We start from the raw sequence: 20,934 nt of genomic DNA, 5'->3' as shown, positions 1-20,934 counted from the left end.
CTAACTCGGTAAGACTGAACCTAATAGCTTAGCAGAAAAAAAAAAAAAAAAGTTTGCCACTCATCTCTGGGTGAGCTTGTGCAGAAACAGGCAATCTCATATATTGCTGCTGGGTGTAAAATTATTTCAACCCTTGTGAAAGAGGCAATTTGGTAGTATTTAGCAACATTATATATATATATATAATTTTCTCTCTGGAACAGCAAATTTTCCTCTATTTATGGAGCTACAGTTACGTGCACACTTGCAAAACAGTGACCTTCATGGTATTCACCACAGCTATGGAAAGCCAAAGACTGGGAACAACCCAAAAATCTTTTGGTAGGTGACCGATTAAATGGAATCATCGCCAACTGTAAGGGATGGAAAGAATCTACACTTATGATTGTAATCGTATTTTTATAAAACCTCTCAAAGAGCACCCAAGAAAATACAGCTTTTTATTTCTGGAGAGTAGAAATAGGAGCATAAATGGATAATTATGCAGATAATTTTTATAATCTTGCAAATGGAGAATAATTTGCTTTCCATCTTACACAAGTACCTATTAGTTATTTTTTTAAAAGTAATCCAAGTCAGGGATGCCTGGGTGGATCAGTCGGTTTAGTGTCTGCCTTCCGCTTACTCAGCAGGGAGCCTGATTCTCCCACTGCCTGTCCCTCTCCCTGCTCCTGTGCTGACAAGTATATAAATTCTTCTTCTTCAAAAAAGAACAATCGAGGTCAGTTCCAGACAATATCACACTTCCCCTAAAACTGACTGGGTTTTGATCAAAGCTGCGTCTCAGAACCCAATTCCTATACCTTTTAAACCCTAACCATGTGTACTCTTGGACCTTTTTCTAGCTTTGATGGTTTTATTTAAGGGTGAAGCTCAAGGGCCACCTTGGCTGTGATGTTATCTCCAGTACTTCAATCATCAAGGAGCTACTTATTTAAAATTTTATTCTTTAATTAGCAAACCTGGGGGGAAAGCCACATTAGGACTGAGACAAAGGCGGAGACCCAAAAATCAGCTGGTTTTTCCTTGTCAGACTGGAGCAGAATTTCAACCAGACCACATGCATTCCACCTCTGGAGGCAGTTTACTCTTTAAATCCTGAGTCCAGGTACGCGGGTTGCAAACTGGCTTCACTTCATCCAAGGACCTAGCTCTAGGGCTTTCATGGCATCCTCAAGTTTGAGCATCCCTGCACCAGAAAGAACAAGTGTGCGTGAGAGGGGAGGGTAAGGGCCTGGACAGTTCTCAGCCTCTTTCAAGGTTCCTTTCTGGGACTTCTCAGCCTGGCATTCGGCACCTGGGATTCTTGGGAACATCAGAAGGTGGGGCCGCTGAACCTACTCCAGTATCCCCCCAGTAAGCTAAGGGGAGTGTTGGGAGGGAGGGTAAGAACTGGGATCAGGTCTCGGGGAACACTTCCCTATGAGGCCAGGCCGCCTCTCATCCTGGTCTTCCTCCAGGGTCTCTAGAACCAACAGACGGAATTTCATCATCTCAGGGGAAGCCCAGACAAGGAGGGACGACCCTGCTGAAGCCTGAGGTCTGGGTGGTGGTTGCGGGGCACTGGGGCATGGGGAGGAGGAGAGAAGGGCTACAGGAGAGGAAGTAAAACTACCCACACGTCCCCAGGCCAAAGCACCTAGTCGAGAGGCCTCTCACCTCGTTCCTGTCGCTGGCGGTGCCATTCAGCCATGGACTGGAGCATCCACCTGGCCCTGAGCTTGTGCAAGTAAGAGCCATAAACCACGACCTCCGTGAGGTCCGAGGATTCCAGAACCTTTAGCTCGAGCATGACTTTGCTCACTTGCTCGAAGTACGAGATTCGAGATCCCGCTGGGCCTGTATGGAGAAGAAAACGAGCGCTCAGGCCCACGGAGACCAAGACGCCGGGTCAGGGCACCCAGGTCAGGACTGCTGGGCTCACTCACCAAACAGAGCCTCCAAGAGCTGCGTCTGGACCTGCAACACCTCGGGATCTTTCAGGTCTTCGGGAGCTTTCACCCACGGTGGAATATCTTTTCGTTCTGGTAGAGACCCCATCTGCAGCGCCTCAAAACTAACTACGTACGCTCCAACCTGGGCTAGGCCTGAGTCGGCGGGGGGGCCTCCGCGCCAGAGAGGAGCGCACCGGGACGGGCCCCGCCCACGAGAAGCTCCGCCCACGAGAATCCCCGCCCCTGCCTGGCGGCCCAGTCTCCCACTCAACACGCTAGGCTGGCCCGCCTGCGCATTGGTGTTGCACGTGACCATCGCAGTCACTTTATCCTCTTCGCGGCCAGGGTGGGCCCAGCTGTCTCCGAGTTTATAAGGGTTTCCACACCGGGATCTCTTGGCGCTGGGAGTACGTGGGGGCAAGGGCAGCTCTTCACCTGGAAACAAGTAATTGGGCCTGAACCCCAGAAAGACGAAAATCCAAGTCTTGACGGTGGGAGGACCACCGGGGAGCTGCCAAATTAAGTTCCTGCCTCCCACGTTCCAAAGGAAGGTCCCACTTCCCCTGTGCCAAACCCCGAAGCTTCACGTCACTGAGACCCCTACAGCTTCCGGCGACTCAGGAGTAATTCCTGCCATTTAACAAAGAAAAGGAAATTAAGAAATTACTTAATCGGCAACGCACGGGATGGGGTCGCTAAAGTGCTCTTACTGGTCACCCTCCTTGGAGCTGCAAAGTCTGGAACTTTTCAATCTCTAATTTCAGAACTCATGAATGCCCCACCTGGACCCTTGGGCCCAAACTGTATAGGCCAGACTAATTCTTTCTTTCTTTCTTTCTTTTCTTTCTGTATTTATTTATTTGAAAGCCAGCAAGCATGGGTAGGGGCAGAGGGAGAAAGAGAATCCTCAAGCAGACTCCCTGAGGAGCATGGAGCTGATGCCCCGAGATCATGACCTGAGCAGAAATAGCTGCTTAACTGACTGAGTACCCAGGCACCCCTGTATAGGCCAGACTTCTGATTCTAAATAGTATTATTCATTTAAAAAACATGTTGCTTGAAGTGATGCACTAGATTCATGCAATGAGTGTGTGACTTCAGTGTTTTATAGCTTCATAGATGTGGAAATTAAGCTGACTTTTCCCAAGACCATGTTCTGGTAACCTCCAATCCCATCAGCTGACTATTATGACTATCTCTTAGGGCAGGCTTCTTCACATTCAGCGGAAAAACCGTGGGTTTATGAGGCACCTGGGTGACACAATGAGTTGAGCATCCACCTCTTGATTTCAGCTCAGGTCATGATCTCAGGGTTATCAGTGCAAGCCCTGCATTGGATTGCATGAGTGTGGAGCCTACTTAAAAAAACAAAAACAAAAACAAAAAATAATGACTGTATGTGAATCTACAATTATCCCCAAATAAAAAAGTTTCATTGAAAAAATGAAATCAGAATTGAAAATTTACAAAATCTGTCGGAATTTCGGTTGCCATCTTGGGACCCCTTTCTAGCAGCTATACACCACTGTGTTCTGTTGGCAAGAAAGCTGGATAGTTAAGAGACTTAAAGAGAACATTGTGGTACAAAATGGTCAACATGTTCTCACATAAAGACCTTTTCCTGGTTAATGCCATTCACATTAAAGTCTACTAGATATTATTTAAACACTATCACTCCAGCTTAGTTTCTTTCTTATTGTCTAATTCATTTGTTTTTCTTTTCTTGGAGAATATTTGTGTCCTTTTGCATTGAGTGTCTCTATAAGTTGCAAATAATTGGATATTTTAATACACTCAGGTTTTATTTTGGCTGAAAACTTTTAAATCACCTGAGTGTGTTATTAGGCTAGGCTTTTCCACCATCTAAGCACTCCCTGCACCCCAACATTTGTCACTAGCTATAAAAGTAAATACTTTCTTTTTTTTTTTTTTTTTAAGTAAATACTTTCTTGACTAAAGAAGGTAGGATGGGTGTGATGCAGGGGCTGGGAAGGTGACAGATATCTTCCAAAAAGCGGAGATTAGAGTTTTCTCAGAATTACCATTCCAGAGCAGCTGGTGGCTCCTTTTACCTTAAAAGAATTAATTTCAATTATTTACTTTTCAGACTTATGGACACTGGAGCCAGATGCATCCATATTGACAATTATTACTTGTATTATTTAAAGTGGGATGTGTGGATGATGATAAAAAGCTTTCTTTAGAGTGGACTTTGGTGTTTTTAAATCTCGACCATAAGAGGAGATACAAAGCAGGAGCAGAAAGACCTAAAATAGAACAAAAGATGCAATTAGAAATACTCCTTTTTGGGGTGCCCGTGTGGGTCTGTGGGTTAAGCCTCTGCCTTCAGCTCAGGTCATGATCTCAGGCACCTGGGATTGACCCCCACAGGTCATGATCTCAGGCTCCTGGGATGGAGCCCCACATCAGGTTCCCTGCTCAGCAGGGATCCTGCTCCCCTCTCCCCCGCCCCTACTCTCTCTGCCTACTTGAGATCTCTCTCTCTCTCTCTCTGTCAAATAAGTGAGTAAAATCTTTTAAAAAAAAGTAATACTCTTTGTTGTTGTTTTTTAGTTAGTGTAGGCAAATTTTATTTCTATGGTAGTAGCATTTATTTTGGGTATGGAAAAATAACACTATTTCAAAGTCAAGGTAATGAAGCAGAAATAAATTTTTTCTCATATGTCCATACTCAAATAGCACATATGATTTCAAGACATTCTTAAATTAACAAGGAACAAATGCAGAATCCAAGTAGTATCTGTCAACAGAAGAGTTGTATTAAAGCTACATTATCAGCCATAGAAATCAGAAAATTCAAAGTGATCCCTTGCAGTGATTCTCAACTTTACTGTGTATCAGAATCACCTGGATTATGGAAAAAGCACCTTCAGGGGACTGAAGGCAAATCACCAGGTTAAGCAAGCCCTTGGTCTCGGAATAAATACCAGAGGGGCTCAAGATACAAACGTGGTTCCTCAGAGTGGGGCAAAGATAAATTACAACATGATATGAGTTCAGACCTTCACTTACTGTGTTACTTCTCTGCGCCTCAGTGCAGGAATAATAATGCTACTCTCAAAATTGTTCTATAAATTAGATCAGATAGTGTGTGATAAGTGCTTCCCTAATTCATTCATCAGCTACTATCATTATTTCATCATTATCATCATCATCATCATTATTATCAACATTATCTGATACAGAGGGCATGCTTCACCAGCCCCCATTCTGACCCCCACATAGTCGTTAATATTTTTTTTTTAAATAACCACTTGGGCACCTAGTTGGCCCAGTTGGTTAAGTGGCTGCCTTTGGCTGGGGTCATGATCCTGGGGGCCTGGGATCGAGCCCCATGTTGGGCTCCCTGCTCAGTGGGGAGCCTGCTTCTCCCTCTCCTCTGCTCTTGCTCTCTCTTGCTATCTCTGTCTCTGTCTCTCTCAAATAAAAAAATAAAATCTTTTAAAAAATAAATGAATCAAAATAAAAAATAACCACTCATTGGTTTCAAGTTCATGGACTGCTAGTACCATTTTTATATTGGTATCATTTTTACTAGCTTCAACCATTCACTTAATATAAGTGAATATTTATATATATATGTATATATATACATATATATATGTATAAGTGAATATAAGATAATATAAGATTTCAGTCCGTGGTTGAAATGACAATTTTTCTATCTCAACTAAGTTGATGGGGGCGCCTGGGTGGCTCAGTGGGTGAAGCCACTGCCTTCGGCTCAGGTCATGATCTCAGGGTCCAGTTGATTGTGCCCCGCATCAGGCTCTCTGCTCAGCAGGGAACCTGCTTCCCCCTATCTTTCTATCTGTCTCTCTGACTACTTGTGATTGCTCTGTCAAATAAATAAAATCTTAAAAAAAAAAACTGATGATGAATTCAAAGAAAAAAGGGAACTAAATCTTAAAAAGTATGTGATCTAGAAGCATCTAAAGCATCAATAACTAGATGAGTGAACTGTTTTTCAAAGTGAACTTTTAGACAATCTCTGATGTTCCTTGTATCATTTTCTCAGTCTCAGGTTATTTATAGATGGAAACATGGCAATAAAATACCTATAATCTCCATCACTTCCTATGTTCAATATACTTTACAGTAATGTTACATGGTTGAAGCTTTTGGCCATTCATGTAACTACCTTAATATCTTAAATATCTGAGGTTTTTATATTCTGAAACTATAAACCTAAGCTCTAGAGGTACACAGGCTAGGAAAGGGTTTCTCAACCTCAGCAAAACTGACATTTTGTGTTGGACAATTCGTTTCTGTGGGGGCTGTCCTGTGCATGGCAGGATATAGGCAGGCATCTCTGGCTTCTACCCTACTACATACCAGTAGCAACCTTTTCTACTTCCCCATTTTGAAAACCAAGTGTCTCCAGATGTTGCCAAATGTCTTCTGGGGGTCAGAAATACCCCTCCTCCATAAAGAACTACCAAGCTAGAATTTTATATAGATATAATTGTAAACTGAGTACACAGATTATACAAGATTCTATGCAATTTTCCTAATTCAAAGAGTACAGCACAATAGTTTCTGCTGTACTATTTATGCTAGGGCACATAGTATTTATGTAATGTAGTATTTAAGTATATAGTTACCCACACATAGCTATCTTTTTCCTATTGAAAACACTGACATTAAACAGGAAAAAAAGACATAGCTAATCCTGCAACCATCTTATATTACCCAATATTAGAGAAAAACCTACGGTTTACAAACATTTGCTAAACAGAGACTGAGGTAAATCACTGCCAGTGTCTTTCCTTCTGAATTTGAAGTCTCTCTCTCCCTACTTGTAAGTTATTTTTCAACCTGCAGCTTCTCTGATTCAAATTTCAAGAACTGTAACCTATCTTTTTCCAGTTGTAAGCTTCTCTCTCAAGTTTTAATTCTCTGGTTCTATGTCTTGTGATTGAAGTATGGACTTTTGTCCCTGGCCAAGTTCATTTTCCAAAGAGGAGTTGTCGGAGTTGACGAACTGTAGCCTCAACTTCTCTCTTTCAATCTGCAGCCACTCCCTCCGATCCCGAAGGGTTCCTTCTCCACCTGCAGACTTCCAGCCCCGTATCCAGGCGGTGGCGTTTTTCCAACTGCAGTTTCTGTTTCTCTGTGTTTACCAGCAAATGGGGACCTCATGCAGACCTCAATGATGTTAAGTTCAGAGTAAAAAAAACTCATCATATGGGGGAATCAGGAAGTTCATTTTCCCTCCCAGTATCTGATACAACTGATGACAACACTTCCTCCTCAATCTCAAAATCAGGGCTCTGGGGGTCTCTCTCTTCCTCTTGCACCTTAACCTCAATTAAGGATCCACCTACAACCCTGAAATCTGCCACATTTTGCCAGTCAAAATCTGTATCACTTTAGAATCCAATCTTTTCATCCATCTCTTCAGTGAGAGAGTCCTCCAAATCAGGTGCGGGAAGAAGACACCCTGAACCAGCCAGCTGATGTGCATGTTCACCTCATCCTCTTTCTCTTCATAGGTGCCCACCAGTCAAGGTCAGGTACCTTTTTTCCACTTCCCTCCTCATCCCTTATTCTTCTCCTACAGCACTAACACACTGTGCAATCTCCTCTCAAGCCAGCCGCTTCATCATGTCAATTGTTATATTAAGTTGCTTGGAAAAAAGGACTTCTCTTTGAAATTTCTTAAAAAAGGGTCTGAGTTTCTTGAACATTAAAATTGCTTTTCCTTTTCTTTTTCAACTGCATCATTTTCCTAACTTAAATGCAGAGTTTTTACAGTAAAGGAAGAGGTGAAAAGCTGAGAAATGCTACAAAGAGCAAAAAGTCAAAGGCAATCCCTTGTTGGCACTTTTTCTATATTAGGGTTTTAGGACGCCTGGGTGACTAGGTCAGTTAGGCATCTACCTTCAGCTCAGGTCATGATCTCATGGTTCTGGGATCGAGCCGTGCATCAGGCTCCTTGCTCAGAAGGAGCCTGCTTCTCCGTCTGCTTGCTGCTCCCCTTGCTTGTGCTCTCTCTCTCTCTCTGACAAATAAATAAAATCTTTTTAAAAAAATAAAAAAGAATTCAGAGTTTTTCACTCATCTAGTAGCACAGCCAGGTTGGATCATTCCTATGTTACAGCACACTTCAAAGAATTACGGAAGTGAAAACTTGGCTTTTTCTTTCCTCTAACATTTGCTCTGCCACTATGAGGACCTGGGAGATGGTAGCCCACTTGCTCCAAAGGTCATACGTTCAATACATAACACTGTGCGTAATCCTTGTGAAGAAGATGTATTATCTTCACCAATTTTTTTCAAGGGCCAACACTAGAGAATGAAGTTCCCTCGACTCCGGTCGTACCTCTGTCAGATTGCCTCTAAGAGGGGTCAGAAATACCAAGAAAAGAACATAACTCCTGAAAATCAAGTTTGGGTAAGTTATTTAAGACCTGAAATTACCTTTTATCCTTTAGGCACCTTTATAGCACCTAGAGTGTGCTCCTGATATAGGCGTATACACCTGACTTTGACATCCCATTTTCTTCAACTTTCCCCAACCATACACAAGAGCAAGGACTCAGTAGGGGCTGTACAAGTTTGATCATTCTTCTTGTATTTTTTTAAATAGATAAAGAATGTTTCGCTTGTATTTTAAGATGTAAACCAACGTAAATGTTATTTTTCATCATTAGTCACCACATAGTTTCACTTATTAAATATTTTCTTATTTAATAAGTGAAAGTATGTTTCATTTAATTCATTCATTCATTAGTAAATTCATTAATTATTCATTGATAAATAAATTCATTCTTTAATAATTTCATTCATTCATTAAATTATTCATTTAATGCTATCCACTTAATCACTTATCGGTACATTTTTGTGTATAATTAAACTTTTTCTAAGTTCTCTGCTCTTTCCCACAGCTGGAAATTTCTAGTTTGTTTTTTGTTTTTCCCACCAAAGTCACCACACAATTCAAGGTTCTGGCATTCTAAATATGAGGCCATTGTAGAAAGAACTATTGCTTTACAATGTGTTTTTAAACTTGGAGGCTTAAGTTTGTCTCACTTAGAATCTTTCTGCTTCTTTTCACTATACCTGGTATCATCTGGAAATACCTAGTCATTGCAGTTTCTTCTCTGGAACAATCACTGGTAATTGCACAGAAACTCTATTATCATCCTCTAGTTTCCACAGACTCACTTCAAAACATACTTTTCCCATTAAAAACTACATATTCACATGACCACATGCGCGCATTCCTTCCCTGTGTGTGTGTGTGTGTGTGTGTGCGCGTGTGTGTCTGTCTGTCTGTCTGTTTCTCTCAGGAGAAGTCAAGCCTTTGACAGAACGGGGTACTTGGTAAGGACTAAATCCTAGCTCTCCCTAAATTTCCCTTATGCCCAAGTCCTCCCTTCCAAACTAAAAACCACCAGCCATACAGAAGAAATTAAAGCTATTCCTTCCCTCATCAAAAAGTCAGTAAGTACCTACAGTTTGACAGACACTTTGCTAGATGCTGAATACACTCCTGAAAGACAATCTCTGTCCCCAAAAGGAGAAGAAAAACAAAAGAAGCAGTTGTAATATTGTGTCACAAGTACTAGGATGGGGTAAGCATGAGGTATAGTTAGAGAACAAAAGAAAGTCATCAAGTCCTGTCAAGGAGTCTGTCAGTCGATGTTCACCAAAGAAACAGAACCAAACACACACACACATACACACACACATAAAGAGACTTATTTCAAAAAATTGGCTTATGGGATTGTGTAGCTGGCAAGTCCGAAATTTGTAGGGCAGGCTGGTAGGAATGATAGTTTTGAGTGGTGATATTTACAGAATATTGTGAATACATTTAATGCCACTGAACTGTACGTGTTACAAATGGTTGAAAGGCCAGGGCAGGAGCTGATGTGACCGAATTCCTTCTTCCCTAGAGAAACCTGCAGAAGTTTGTGATTCTCCACCCCCTTTAGGCTGGCCCTCTGATAAGAGTTGGGAAAAGAACTTAAGGAGGAAGTGTGTTCTTCCAACCTCAAACAATAAGAGATACTAATCTATTAGAATAAAAATATTCAAGCCCAAGGGCTGGGAAAACAAAATGGAGAGGCGGATGGCACACTCTTGTGGCAGAAGCATTAAGATGAGGCAAGCTAGGTCCAAATGAGTCCCTCCATGCCCGCATCTCAGGGACCACCTGGGATTCTGCTCCTGGTCTGCGGTCTGCTCAACTCCAACTACATGGGCAATATAGACTTGGGCATGTTGTTGGGGTTAGAGTGAGTGCTGGCAGTACCTCTTCCTCAGGGCCCACTATAGCACCTAGAAGGAAAGGAGAAAGGCACCCCAATTCTCTGCCATGTGTACAGTAATCACCTAATAGGGCATAGAGTGTAGGATCCAAGGCAGCTGCCCAGAATCTGGAATCTATCACAGAAACCTAGCCAGGCCAATTTGGCCCTTTCTGGTGCAAGCTCAGAGGCTGGGGTGGGAGGTATTCAGGATGGCGTGGGTCAATTCCTGCCTCACTCTCTCCCTTCACCTCACTACCTGTGGGAGCCATTCCTTCCCTTGTTCCCACTCTGTGCCATGAGCTGGCTGTTGAAGGCCTGCCATGTTAATGATCATGCATATGTTGGCCTGTGGGGTGGTGGTAGGGGGCAGGGAAGCGGATGAGACTCCACTGGGGTTCTCAAGAAAAAGTTCTACTCATATCTCCCTCCGTGAGTGCTGGGTATAGACAAACATACATGCTCAGAGCTTCCAGTTAGTTTTTTACCAGACAAACAAAAACAGCATAGGGCAGATAAAAAAAGAAAAGAAAAAGAATAGCAGTCCAGAAGGCTGACTTTTAGAAAGAAGTAAGAGGAAACACAAGGAAAATAATGTTTAATAAAATAATTGAAGAAGATTAAGATCAGAATGGCCTAAACTTCTCAAAAGCATCACTGGAAGTTAACACACAATGAAAGAAAGCATGAAATTTTGAGGGAAGAATTATTTCATTCAAAAATTCTAAGACCTGGAGCACCTGGGTGGCTCAGTGGGTTAAGCCTCTACCTTCGGCTAGGTATGATCTCAGGATCCTGGGATCAAACCCCACATCGGGCTCTCTGCTCAGTTGGGAGCTCTGCTCAGCGGGGAGCCTGCTTCTCGCACCCCCCCACCCCCCGCCCAGCCGCCTGCCTACTTGTGATCTCTGTCTGTCAAATAAATAAAATCTTTCAAAAAATTTTTAAAAAGTATTCCAAAACCTAATGTTCAATTTACTGTGTGGATAGAATAAAAATACTTTACAACATTCAAGGCCTCAAAATATTCATTCTTCCTTAGAAAACAATAGATTTGCTCTATCAAAACGAAAGGAAGTCTCTCTCTCTCTGAAGAGAAGTAAAATAGAGAAACCACTGCCTCAAATACCATGAACTTGGTGAGAGAACCTCTGGGTTCTCAGGCTGAATGTAGCCCAGGGTAAGGCCAGTGTAAACTACCAAGAGTTCAATTCTTTACCCCTTACCTGAAGTCCCTCATTACCTTCCCCAAACCCATTCACTCCCCAGACACAGAAACACTCCTAAGCATTTGTCTAAGGCAGGTAGTAAAGAGCAACGAAAAGGGTTATTAATCTTTTTACTACTGAAAATTCCTTTTTAAAGCTAATTTTTTAACCCAAACGAGACTCCAAAACTGAGGGGGCAATGAACAATAATGAAATAATGTGTATGTCATATTTGTAATTTTAAAGTCCTGTAGAATGAGGCGATCTGTCAAAACAATCAGACAGCCTCTAAAATCATAGAAACATTATAGCTAGAAAACAGACATCTATCAAGTTTCTAAGTGAAATTCTAAACTCTAAACCACCTTTCCCTGGTTCCATGGAAGAAAACATTTTATTTCAAAATTTCACTTAAAGCTTATTCTGTTGTTGTTGTTGTTGCTCTTAAGTTCCACCTGAAAAAATATGTTTCTCATTTTAATAAACTCAGCATATTAGGCATCAGCATCTATGGCCACAACTGCCTTCAGTGCTTCCTCTCATGTTTCAGTCTCCTCACCAGCTTGAAAGTCTCTGTTTCTTCGTCCAGCCTGGGCTAATTGTGCTCACAACTCTGCCTCCCCAATTATCTGCTTGCTTTCTGGAACTCAGCTACCTCATCCTCAGCTTCCTGGAAGCTAATCGGAAACCAGGCGGGAGAGATAAGTATAGTAAAAACCAGGAGGATCCTTTTGGAGATGATTATCTATCACCTTAGTAATTTTTGCCTGGATGCTCTTGCTACTGCTGTAAAATCTACTAAACGAACACAACAACAAAACCAAACGTGCACGCACACAAAAGGAAGTCTTGGGATTCAGAGAGCCGAGGATCCAACACCAGGAAAGGCTGTAGTAATCCACAGGAGGGTGGGCCTGAACGCAGCTAATTTACATTGGAGCAGTTAAGACTGATTTAGCGGGGCACCTGGGTGGCTCAGTCAGCTGAGAATCTGCCTTCGGCTCAGGCCGTGATCCCAGGGTTCTGGGATTAAGCCCCTCATCGAGCCCCAATTAGCAAGAAGCCTGTTTTCTCCAACTCCCCCCGCTTGTGTTCCCTCTCTCACTGTGTCTGTCTGTCAAATAAATAAATAAAATCTTAAAAAAAAAAAAAGACTGTAGGAGCAATATTGTCATGGTGAAATGGTAAAGTGCCTCCTGTGCTTGAAAATACAGAGAAGAAAGTTACACAGTTGGGAGTATGAAGAAAAATAAAAATAAAATAAAGGAGTATGAAGAAAAATCAGCCTTTTAAAAGAAAAAGAGGGATGCCTGCGTGGCTCAGTCGGTTAAACTGCTGCCTTTGGCTCAGGTCATGATCCCACGGCCCTGGGATCAAGTCCCTGACGCCCCCCCCCCTCCTTGCTCGGTGGGGAGCCTGTCTCCCCCTCTCTCTCTACCCCTCCCCACTGCTTCTGCTCATGCAGTGCTATCAAATAAATAAATAAAAGCTTAAAAAAAAAAAGAAGCATTTGAACAAAAAAGTGGTTAATGACATCAGGTAAAACAAAACTTTATGCAAGAAATTGTAGTAAACTATTGTAGCTACAGATATTATTTACAAGGTCATAATAGTATAAACGTGAACACCCATCTAACAAAATCATATTACTGAACTGGGAGGCTCCCAGGTCTGATATATATAGGTAATCTAGGAGAAAAGGGTGAAAGGTACTGGTACTATTTATTTATTTATTTATTTGGAATGCTGGGGGTGATTTTTATGCACAGAAAGACTGTTTACAGATTTCTTAGGAAATTAATATTTTATTTCCTAAAATTGTAAAAACCAAACCTGTAGACCTTTCTTAAGCTTTCAAGCTTTACTTCCAAAACTTACTATCCTGGGGTGCTTGGGTGGCTCAGTGGGTTTAAGTTTCTGCCTTCGGCTCAGGTCATGATCCCAGAGTCCTGGGATCAAGCCCCACATCAGGCTCTCTGCTCAGTGGGGAGCCAGCTTCCTTCTCTCTCTCTCTGTCTGCCAGCCTCTCTGCCTATTTGTGATCTCTGTCAAATAAATAAATAAAACCTTAAAAAAAACCAACTTACTATTTTATTCATAAGCCTAGAATGTTTCTTCCCTTCTTTCTTTTTTTTCTTTTTTGAAGATTTTACCTTTTTGAGAGAGAGAGATAAAGCAAGCATGAGCTGGAAGGGGGGAGAAGGAGAAGCCGACTCCCTGCTGAGCAAGGAGCTCCAGGAGGGGCCTCCATACCAAGACCCTGAGATCATGACCTGAGCTGAAGGCAGATGCTTAACAACTGAGCCAGCCGGGCTTCCGAAGCCTAGAAATTTTATTTTTTAAGATTTATATATTTATTGCGGGGGAGAGGCAGAGGAAGAAGCAGACTCCACACTGAGCAGGAGCCCCATACAGGCTCAATCTCATGACCCTGAGATCACTACTTAAATGGAAACCAAAAATTCCGAGCTTAAATGATAGTACCACCCAGGGATCCCTCCTTTGTTTTTTAAACACTTTGAAGAATAAAGCACAATAAATGATTTACATTAAAGTTTTTACAATTGGCCAGTTTTGATATCTAAACCACATCTGGTGGGGACGCCTGGGTGGCTCAGTGGGTTAAGCCACTGCCTTCGGCTCAGGTCATGATCTCAGGGTCCTGATCAAGTCCCACATCGGGCTCTCTGCTCAGCAGGGAGCCTGCTTCCCTCTCTCTCTCTGCCTGCCTCTCCATCTACTTGTGATTTCTCTCTGTCAAATAAATAAATAAAATCTTTAAAAAAAAATAAAATAAAATAAACCACATCTGGTGAAACCATCACTGTAAAGATAATGCACATTTCCATCATACCCAAATGCCTCTTTCCAATCCCTTCTTCCCTCCATTATCACCCCCCAGGCAATTACTTCCTACTTTCTAGAATAGTCTGCACATTCTAGGATTTTGTATGAATGACAGATCTCTTTTAAACAAAATTACTGACATTATGGATTTTTAAAATATTTTATTCATTTATTTGATATAGACAGATCACAAGTAGTCAGAGAGGCAGGCAGAGAGAGAGGGGTAAGCAGGCTCCCCACTGAGCAGAGAGCGGCAGAGGCTCTATCCCAGGACCCCAAGATCGTGAGCTGAGCCGAAGGCAGAGGCTCAACCCACTGAGCAACCCAGGTGCCCCAATACTACGGTTTTAATTCTCTTAAATATTTTTATACCCAATTCTAAAACTTCAGTGAAGTAAAAGATCTCCACACACATACACATAAATGACAATCACATGCATAGAACTGTAAGTATCCTCTTAGGGCAGCTAAGAAACCATGTATTATCCTATATCATCAAAGAGATTTCAGACTAGAGATTTTCATGGAAATACCTCTTGGATTGGGTTCTTGTTGGCAACACTGAGGGGACCTTAAAATTCAATTTGTAGTTGCTATATTGGTGAGTCCATAATCTCCAGAGGGGGCATTTATGAAGCCCAGATCCTTGGGTGTCAGTTATACACACACTTAATCATTCCGCCTACTCAAGAAGTTTATAACTCCATCCTGTGATCCTTTGAATGGATTTTGCACTTCTTTTGCTCTCAATTCATATTTTGCTTGGTTCTCAAGACTTTGGATATTGTCAGACACCGACAAATTTCTCACTCTTTTCTTTGGCCTGCAGAACTCCCATAGAGGATACAAGGATGAGCTTGAGTTCTGGGATTCTCTCACTGCTGGGTCTGGACATAACACCCCAAACTACTGATTCAAGAGCAATATAGCTTTATCTTCCTGAGTAGCAGTCAATGGGTAATGCTTTAAGCTGGGCTAAAAAACCAAGACACAGAAATATTGTGTTACTCAGAATTAGAAAGACAGGAGAATTAGAAAAAACTTTCAGTGTGGGCACCTGGGTGGATCAGTCAGTTAAGCATCTGCCTTCAGCTCAAGTCATGACTCAGGGGAGCTCCCTTCTCAGTGGAGAACCTGCTTTTCCCTCTCCCTCTGTTGTTCCCCCTGCTTGTGCTCTCTCTCTCTGTAAGATAAATATACAAAACCTTTTTTAAAAAGGTCTCAATGGATTCAAAAAAGTTTCAATGGATGCCCCTATAGTGTCCAAACCGCATAGGCCATTTGCTACTGGGTGTGCTTCGTTGTCTGTGATAGGTTAAGAAAGAGGCTGGAAATGTGATGGCTTCTAGGGAGGGAACTCAGTGGTCAGGGTTCAGGAGGAAGTAGGATTTGCTTTTGCCCTTGAATACCTTTCTTACTCCTTAAGCTTTTACTTTTTCCATGTCTTTCATTAGGTTTTCCATGAAAAAGTCATGCCAACCCCTCAGGAATGCTGGTCCCATTAGAACTGTTGGGAAACACGTGTGTCTCCGCACATACCAGTTTGCTTGTCTTAAAGATACTGTCCTGATCCTGAATCTTCCCTACCTCTACGCGGCTATATATATATATATATATATATATATACACACACACACACACACACACACACACACACACACACACACACACACACGCCCCCCGCGGGAGACCAGCTTTAGGGACATAGCTCCCACCTGGCGCCCCACCTCCGGCTCCCAGCGCCTGGGGAAAAATGCGGGTCCCGAAAATAGCCCCTCCTAGACCACCCAGGTGCTCGACTCAGCAGCGGAGGTTTGGAGGCGAGGGCTGGAATCCAATGAAAAGGGGAGGGGCTTGCCAAAAGCCCTTGAAATCAGGCCCTGGCCGCGCGGCAACTGCGGCCGCTGGTCCCAACCTCCGCCTTCGGGTTGGCAGCCGCTCAGCTGCTACCAGCCAGGCCGGCTGCAGCATGGCCACTCCCAGACGGTTTCCGACGCTCGTGCAGCTGGAGCAGCGAGAAGGGGCGCTGTTCACCGTGCTCGGTAACCTCACCAAGCGGCCCTACGGGTTCCACTTGGAGTATCTGAAGAGTCCGAAGGCAGTTCGCCTCGAGGCGTGGCTGGTGGAAGCGATCTTCGGTGAGTGGGTCCCCGAGGGGTGGCCAATGCGGTCTTTCCCTCTCCTTTCCCCAGTGCAAGCTCTCCACTGGCTTTAGCCACAATCCAGAGCTGCCTCCCCCCGCCGCCTTCTCTTCCCAAATCCCACCGCTCACAGCCTCTTTGCTTCCTGCGCAGGCCGGGGAGGAGAGCACATCCCGCACGTCGAGGGTGTGTCGCAGACTCTGCTTCACGTTAATCAGTGGGATCCCGAGGGCGAGGCTGAGATCTTGATATTTGGTCGGCCTTATTACCAGAAAGATGTATCCAAGATGATCATGAATTTGGCTGACTATCACCGCCAACTCCGGGCACAATGTACGGAACCGGATAAATAGGGGCACCCTGAGCAGGCCATGGGTTCCTTGGGGAGGATACTGATGCTTCCTGGATGAAACCGGGCAGCTGTCTCATCCTCTCAGTCCGTCCAGGAGAGCGATTCCTTCTTGCAAAGGGATCTAGAAGGTCAAATTGACCTGGTACTCTCAAGTTCCGGACCCCAACCCCCAGCCCATACGGATGAATCCTTTTGTGGAAAGAGTATGGGGACATAGGTAAGGTCTCCACACTGTTCTTCCAGGCTCAGAGAAGGTCCCTGTCCAGGACGCAGCGACCCAGCGGTCCCCCGACACTGCCCGAGAAGCAGCTACCCAGAGCTCCCCGAAGGCTGCCCAGGAGGCGGCGACGCAGCGGGCCCCCGACACTGCCCGCGAGGCGGCGACGCAGCGGTCCCCCAAGGCCGCCCGCGAGGCGGCGACGCAGCGGTCCCCCAAGGCCGCCCGCGAGGCGGCCACCCAGAGGTCCCCCAAGGCCGCCCGCGAGGCGGCCACCCAGAGGTCCCCCAAGGCCGCCCGCGAGGCGGCCACCCAGAGGTCCCCCAAGGCCGCCCGCGAGGCGGCCACCCAGCGGTCCCCCAAGGCCGCCCGCGAGGCGGCGACGCAGCGGTCCCCCAAGGCCGCCCGCGAGGCGGCGACGCAGCGGTCCCCGGGCGCAGCCCGCGAGGCGGCGACGCAGCGGTCCCCCGGCGCAGCCCGCGAGGCGGCGACGCAGCGGTCCCCCGGCGCAGCCCGCGAGGCGGCGACGCAGCGGTCCCCCGGCGCAGCCCGCGAGGCGGCCACCCAGCGGTCCCCCGGCGAAGCCCGCGAGGCGGCGACGCAGCGGTCCCCGGGCGCAGCCCGCGAGGCGGCGACGCAGCGGTCCCCGGGCGCAGCCCGCGAGGCGGCGACGCAGCGGTCCCCGGGCGCAGCCCGCGAGGCGGCGACGCAGCGGTCCACGGGCGCAGCCCGCGAGGCGGCGACGCAGCGGTCCCCCGGCGCAGCCCGCGAGGCGGCGACGCAGCGGTCCCCCGGCGCAGCCCGCGAGGCGGCGACGCAGCGGTCCCCCGGCGCAGCCCGCGAGGCGGCCACCCAGCGGTCCCCCGGCGCAGCCCGCGAGGCGGCCACCCAGCGGTCCCCCGGCGCAGCCCGCGAGGCGGCCACCCAGCGGTCCCCCGGCGCAGCCCGCGAGGCGGCCACCCAGCGGTCCCCCGGCGCAGCCCGCGAGGCGGCCACCCAGCGGTCCCCCGGCGCAGCCCGCGAGGCGGCCACCCAGCGGTCCCCCGGCGCAGCCCGCGAGGCGGCCACCCAGCGGTCCCCGGACGCTACCCAGGGACCGGTTACCAGCTCATGAAAGCACTTCGGGCCCGGGAGCGGGAGCCAGGCAAGGATAGAGTGGAAGACCTCACTGCTGCTAAGTCCTGCTTCTTCTTGCTGGGGGAAGAATGGTGTGGGTAGTTCTTGGTCCCCGCCCCCTTGTTAAATGTTTGCAAACCCTGATCTAAAGAGTTCTAATAAAGAATCGAATTTCCCTAATAAAGAATTGAATTTCTCTAGCGCCTATTAATTGTCAGGTAAAAGGGGAGGGAGAGGCCTTTCCTCCAGCAGCCAGTATTTGCCCTAGGCTGCTCTTCACCTGGACGCAGGTGAGACCTTTTGGTTTTCTATCCGCAGGAGGCAGCGCTCTTCCCGGCCATCTCGGCTGGTCCTTCCCTCGTGCTCTTTAACCTCAAGAATCTGGTTTTGCCGGTTAAGAGGCTTTTCCACACCATGGAGTCCGTCTTCACTGGAAAATTTAAAAGCCTGTGGTGTTTCTGTTCTGATATGGGATGAAAAAACTTGGTTCCAATCCGATCCACGTGGCTGGATGTTTCGTGGCACTGGAAGCAGCCAGCGACTTCCCAGTTTGTACACGTGGGGGCCAGAAAGGGGGAAATTGGGTGAAAGAGCCAGGACTGCCCTGCTGTTGCACTCAAGTCTTGCAAGGGCCATCCGACCTTCAGCGAGGTTTGCTGCAAGTTAGACACTTCCCTTAGTAACCACAGTAGCAGGGAGTCCTGAAGCAGGATGATAGTCACCTCTTTGCCATGGTTTTTTTAATTGAAATATATTTGACATATAACATTGTGTAAATTTAAAGTGTACATGTTAATTTGATAGATTTACATATTATATATGATTGCCTTTGTGGTGATAATGATCATCTCTATGATTTTGGCTTGCAGCTCTATCCTGGCAGCTGGGACTCCAGTGCGAGGATAGCAGAAGGAAGCAAACTGTTAACAGCTGGGTGCTAGGATAAAAACCCAACACCAGAAATCTTTGTGTTATGAACTTTTCACGTAAAAAGTTCAAGGAAACTGGGGCACCTGGATGGCTCAGTTGGTTAATGGTGTGCCTTAGGCTGAGGTCATGATCTTCAAGTCCTTGGATCAAGCCTGGGCTCCCTGCCTTTGGGGGGGGGGGTTAGGGAGTGATCTGCTTCTCCCTCCCCCTCTGCCCCCTCATCTTGCATGCTCTCTCTTGCCCTTTCTCAAATAAATAAAATCTTTTTCAAAAATTCAAGGAAATCTAACTTTAAAGACCAAGGGAGTGGAGGGGTGTATCTATCATATACCCTTTAGTCACCACTTATAGATGACCACCCCAAATTTTAAAAAGCACTTATAAGAGAAATAAAATGCAAAGCTGAATTTATAATAGTTTTTCAACTATTTTTAGAAGAAGCAAAAAAAAAAAAAAAAAAAAAAAGCCTAGGTGGAGTGAACTTCAAACATTTAAAACTCAAAAACCATGCAGACTCAGTTTTCGTTGAAGCCACATCAGAATAGTATAAAGACTTGAGGTTGACGCTTTTCCACCTCTAAGTAGTACCCATATGATCACAACGTCAGATTTTCTCCTTTACAAGAAAGATTACCAGCAGCAGATACAAGCTACAGGAGTCTATGACTATTCTGAAACACACAGAAATGACCTATACATCCACACAGACTAGTCTGAGATGGTTTTGTGAAAGAAGAAAATGTAAGATGCAGTAACATCCTTGGTGGGAGATCAGAGCCAAGAAAAGAAGGGAGGTTGAACTTGAAATAAAAGCATTTAGATGTGATGACACATACATAACATTCTTTATGCATATCAAATGTTGGATTTTTTTTTAAAAAAATCTATTATTTAATCCAGAAGGGGAATATCAGAGTAAATAAAAAACAAACGTTCAAATAAAAAAAAAGACAACCAGGGTCCCTGAGTGGCTCAGTGGGTTAAAGCCTCTGCCTTCGGCTCAGGTCATGATCCCAAGATCCTGGGATCGAGCCCCACACTGGGCTCTCTGCTCAGCAGGGAGCCTGCTTTCTCCTCTCTCTCTCTGCCTGCCTCTCTGCCTACTTGTGATCTCTGTCTGTCAAATAAATAAAATCTTCAGAAAAAAAAAAAAGACAACCAATTAGACTCCTCTCAAAGCAGGGCATGAAGCAGTGCCACCTGAGTTTTCACCAAGCTCAGGGTCCCCAGAGCAACCCATCTGCTCTTTTCAACCTATTCTCTTACAGGAAATCATTTTTAACAGTTTCACATGTACTTTTACATAATTGCACATACTTTTATTTTTTCTTTCAGCAGCCTGATTTTCCTCAGTAAGTGTACACTTTGAGTTTGTTTCCCAAATTTCTCAATTACAAACTGTTGCACTGAATTCCTACTTGTGTCTTCGGATCTAAGTTGAAGTATTTTTTTTATTTTATTTTTAAATTTATTTATTGGGGCGCCTGGGTGGCTCAGTGGGTTAAAGCCTCTGCCTTCGGCTCGGGTCATGATCCCAGAGTCCTGGGATTGAGCCCTGCATCGGGCTCTCTGCTCAGCAGGGAACCTGCTTCCTCCTCTCTCTCTGCCTGTCTCTCTGCCTACTTGTGATCTCTGTCTGTCAAATAAATAAATAAAATCTTTAAAAATATATTTATTCATTTGAGAGGTGAATGAGAATGAGCGAGCATGAGAGGCCGCAGGGTCAGAGGGAGAATCACACTCCCCACTGAGCAAGGAGCTCCATGCAGGACTTGATCTGGTACTCCAGGATCATGACCTGAGCTGAAGGCAGTTGCTTAACCAATTGAGCTACCCAGGTGCCCCTCTGTGTTGAAATATATTTTTTAAGATTTTATTTGAGGGGCGCCTGAGTGGCTCAGTGGGTTAAG

General features: G+C 45.3%; 2 protein-coding genes and 1 pseudogene across 2 annotated transcripts; 1 reads left to right on the top strand and 2 right to left on the bottom strand.

Annotated features, from left to right (window-relative positions):
• Nucleotides 1-927: 927 nt before the first annotated feature.
• DPPA5 (developmental pluripotency associated 5) lies at nucleotides 928-2,133 on the bottom strand. Its single transcript, XM_004770732.2, has 3 exons — nucleotides 1,929-2,133; nucleotides 1,660-1,839; nucleotides 928-1,189 (listed from the first exon to the last, which is right to left on the bottom strand). The coding sequence occupies exons 1-3, from the start codon at nucleotides 2,038-2,040 to the stop codon at nucleotides 1,131-1,133; spliced, it is 351 nt and encodes a 116-aa protein (XP_004770789.2). The 5' UTR covers nucleotides 2,041-2,133; the 3' UTR covers nucleotides 928-1,130.
• Nucleotides 2,134-6,706: 4,573 nt separating this feature from the next.
• LOC101674878 lies at nucleotides 6,707-7,682 on the bottom strand (annotated as a pseudogene).
• An 8,555-nt stretch (nucleotides 7,683-16,237) lies between these two features.
• Nucleotides 16,238-18,092, top strand: KHDC3L (KH domain containing 3 like, subcortical maternal complex member). Its single transcript, XM_045074855.1, has 3 exons — nucleotides 16,238-16,406; nucleotides 16,563-16,742; nucleotides 17,005-18,092. Exons 1-3 carry the CDS (start codon nucleotides 16,238-16,240, stop codon nucleotides 18,090-18,092), a joined length of 1,437 nt encoding a protein of 478 aa, XP_044930790.1.
• Nucleotides 18,093-20,934: the final 2,842 nt, after the last annotated feature.

The sequence above is a fragment of the Mustela putorius genome, unplaced genomic scaffold, assembly GCF_011764305.1.
Source record: "Mustela putorius furo isolate JIRA1106 unplaced genomic scaffold, ASM1176430v1.1 tig00000135_pilon_pilon_pilon, whole genome shotgun sequence".
Classification (NCBI taxonomy): Eukaryota; Metazoa; Chordata; class Mammalia; order Carnivora; family Mustelidae; genus Mustela; species Mustela putorius.
The sequence above is the reverse complement of the archived record's forward strand: the minus strand, read 5'-3'. Positions and strand labels throughout refer to the sequence as shown.

Coding starts and splice junctions, on each gene's coding strand:
- DPPA5 (XM_004770732.2), bottom strand. CDS start 2,040: ATGGGGTCTCTACCAGAACGAAAAGATATTCCACCGTGGGTGAAAGCT. Junction 1,840..1,928: donor GCTCTTGGAGGCTCTGTTTG/GTGAGTGAGCCC, acceptor TTCTCCATACAG/GCCCAGCGGGATCTCGAATC. Junction 1,190..1,659: donor CCGCCAGCGACAGGAACGAG/GTGAGAGGCCTC, acceptor TTTCTGGTGCAG/GGATGCTCAAACTTGAGGAT.
- KHDC3L (XM_045074855.1), top strand. CDS start 16,238: ATGGCCACTCCCAGACGGTTTCCGACGCTCGTGCAGCTGGAGCAGCGA. Junction 16,407..16,562: donor GCTGGTGGAAGCGATCTTCG/GTGAGTGGGTCC, acceptor CTTCCTGCGCAG/GCCGGGGAGGAGAGCACATC. Junction 16,743..17,004: donor CCGCCAACTCCGGGCACAAT/GTACGGAACCGG, acceptor CTGTTCTTCCAG/GCTCAGAGAAGGTCCCTGTC.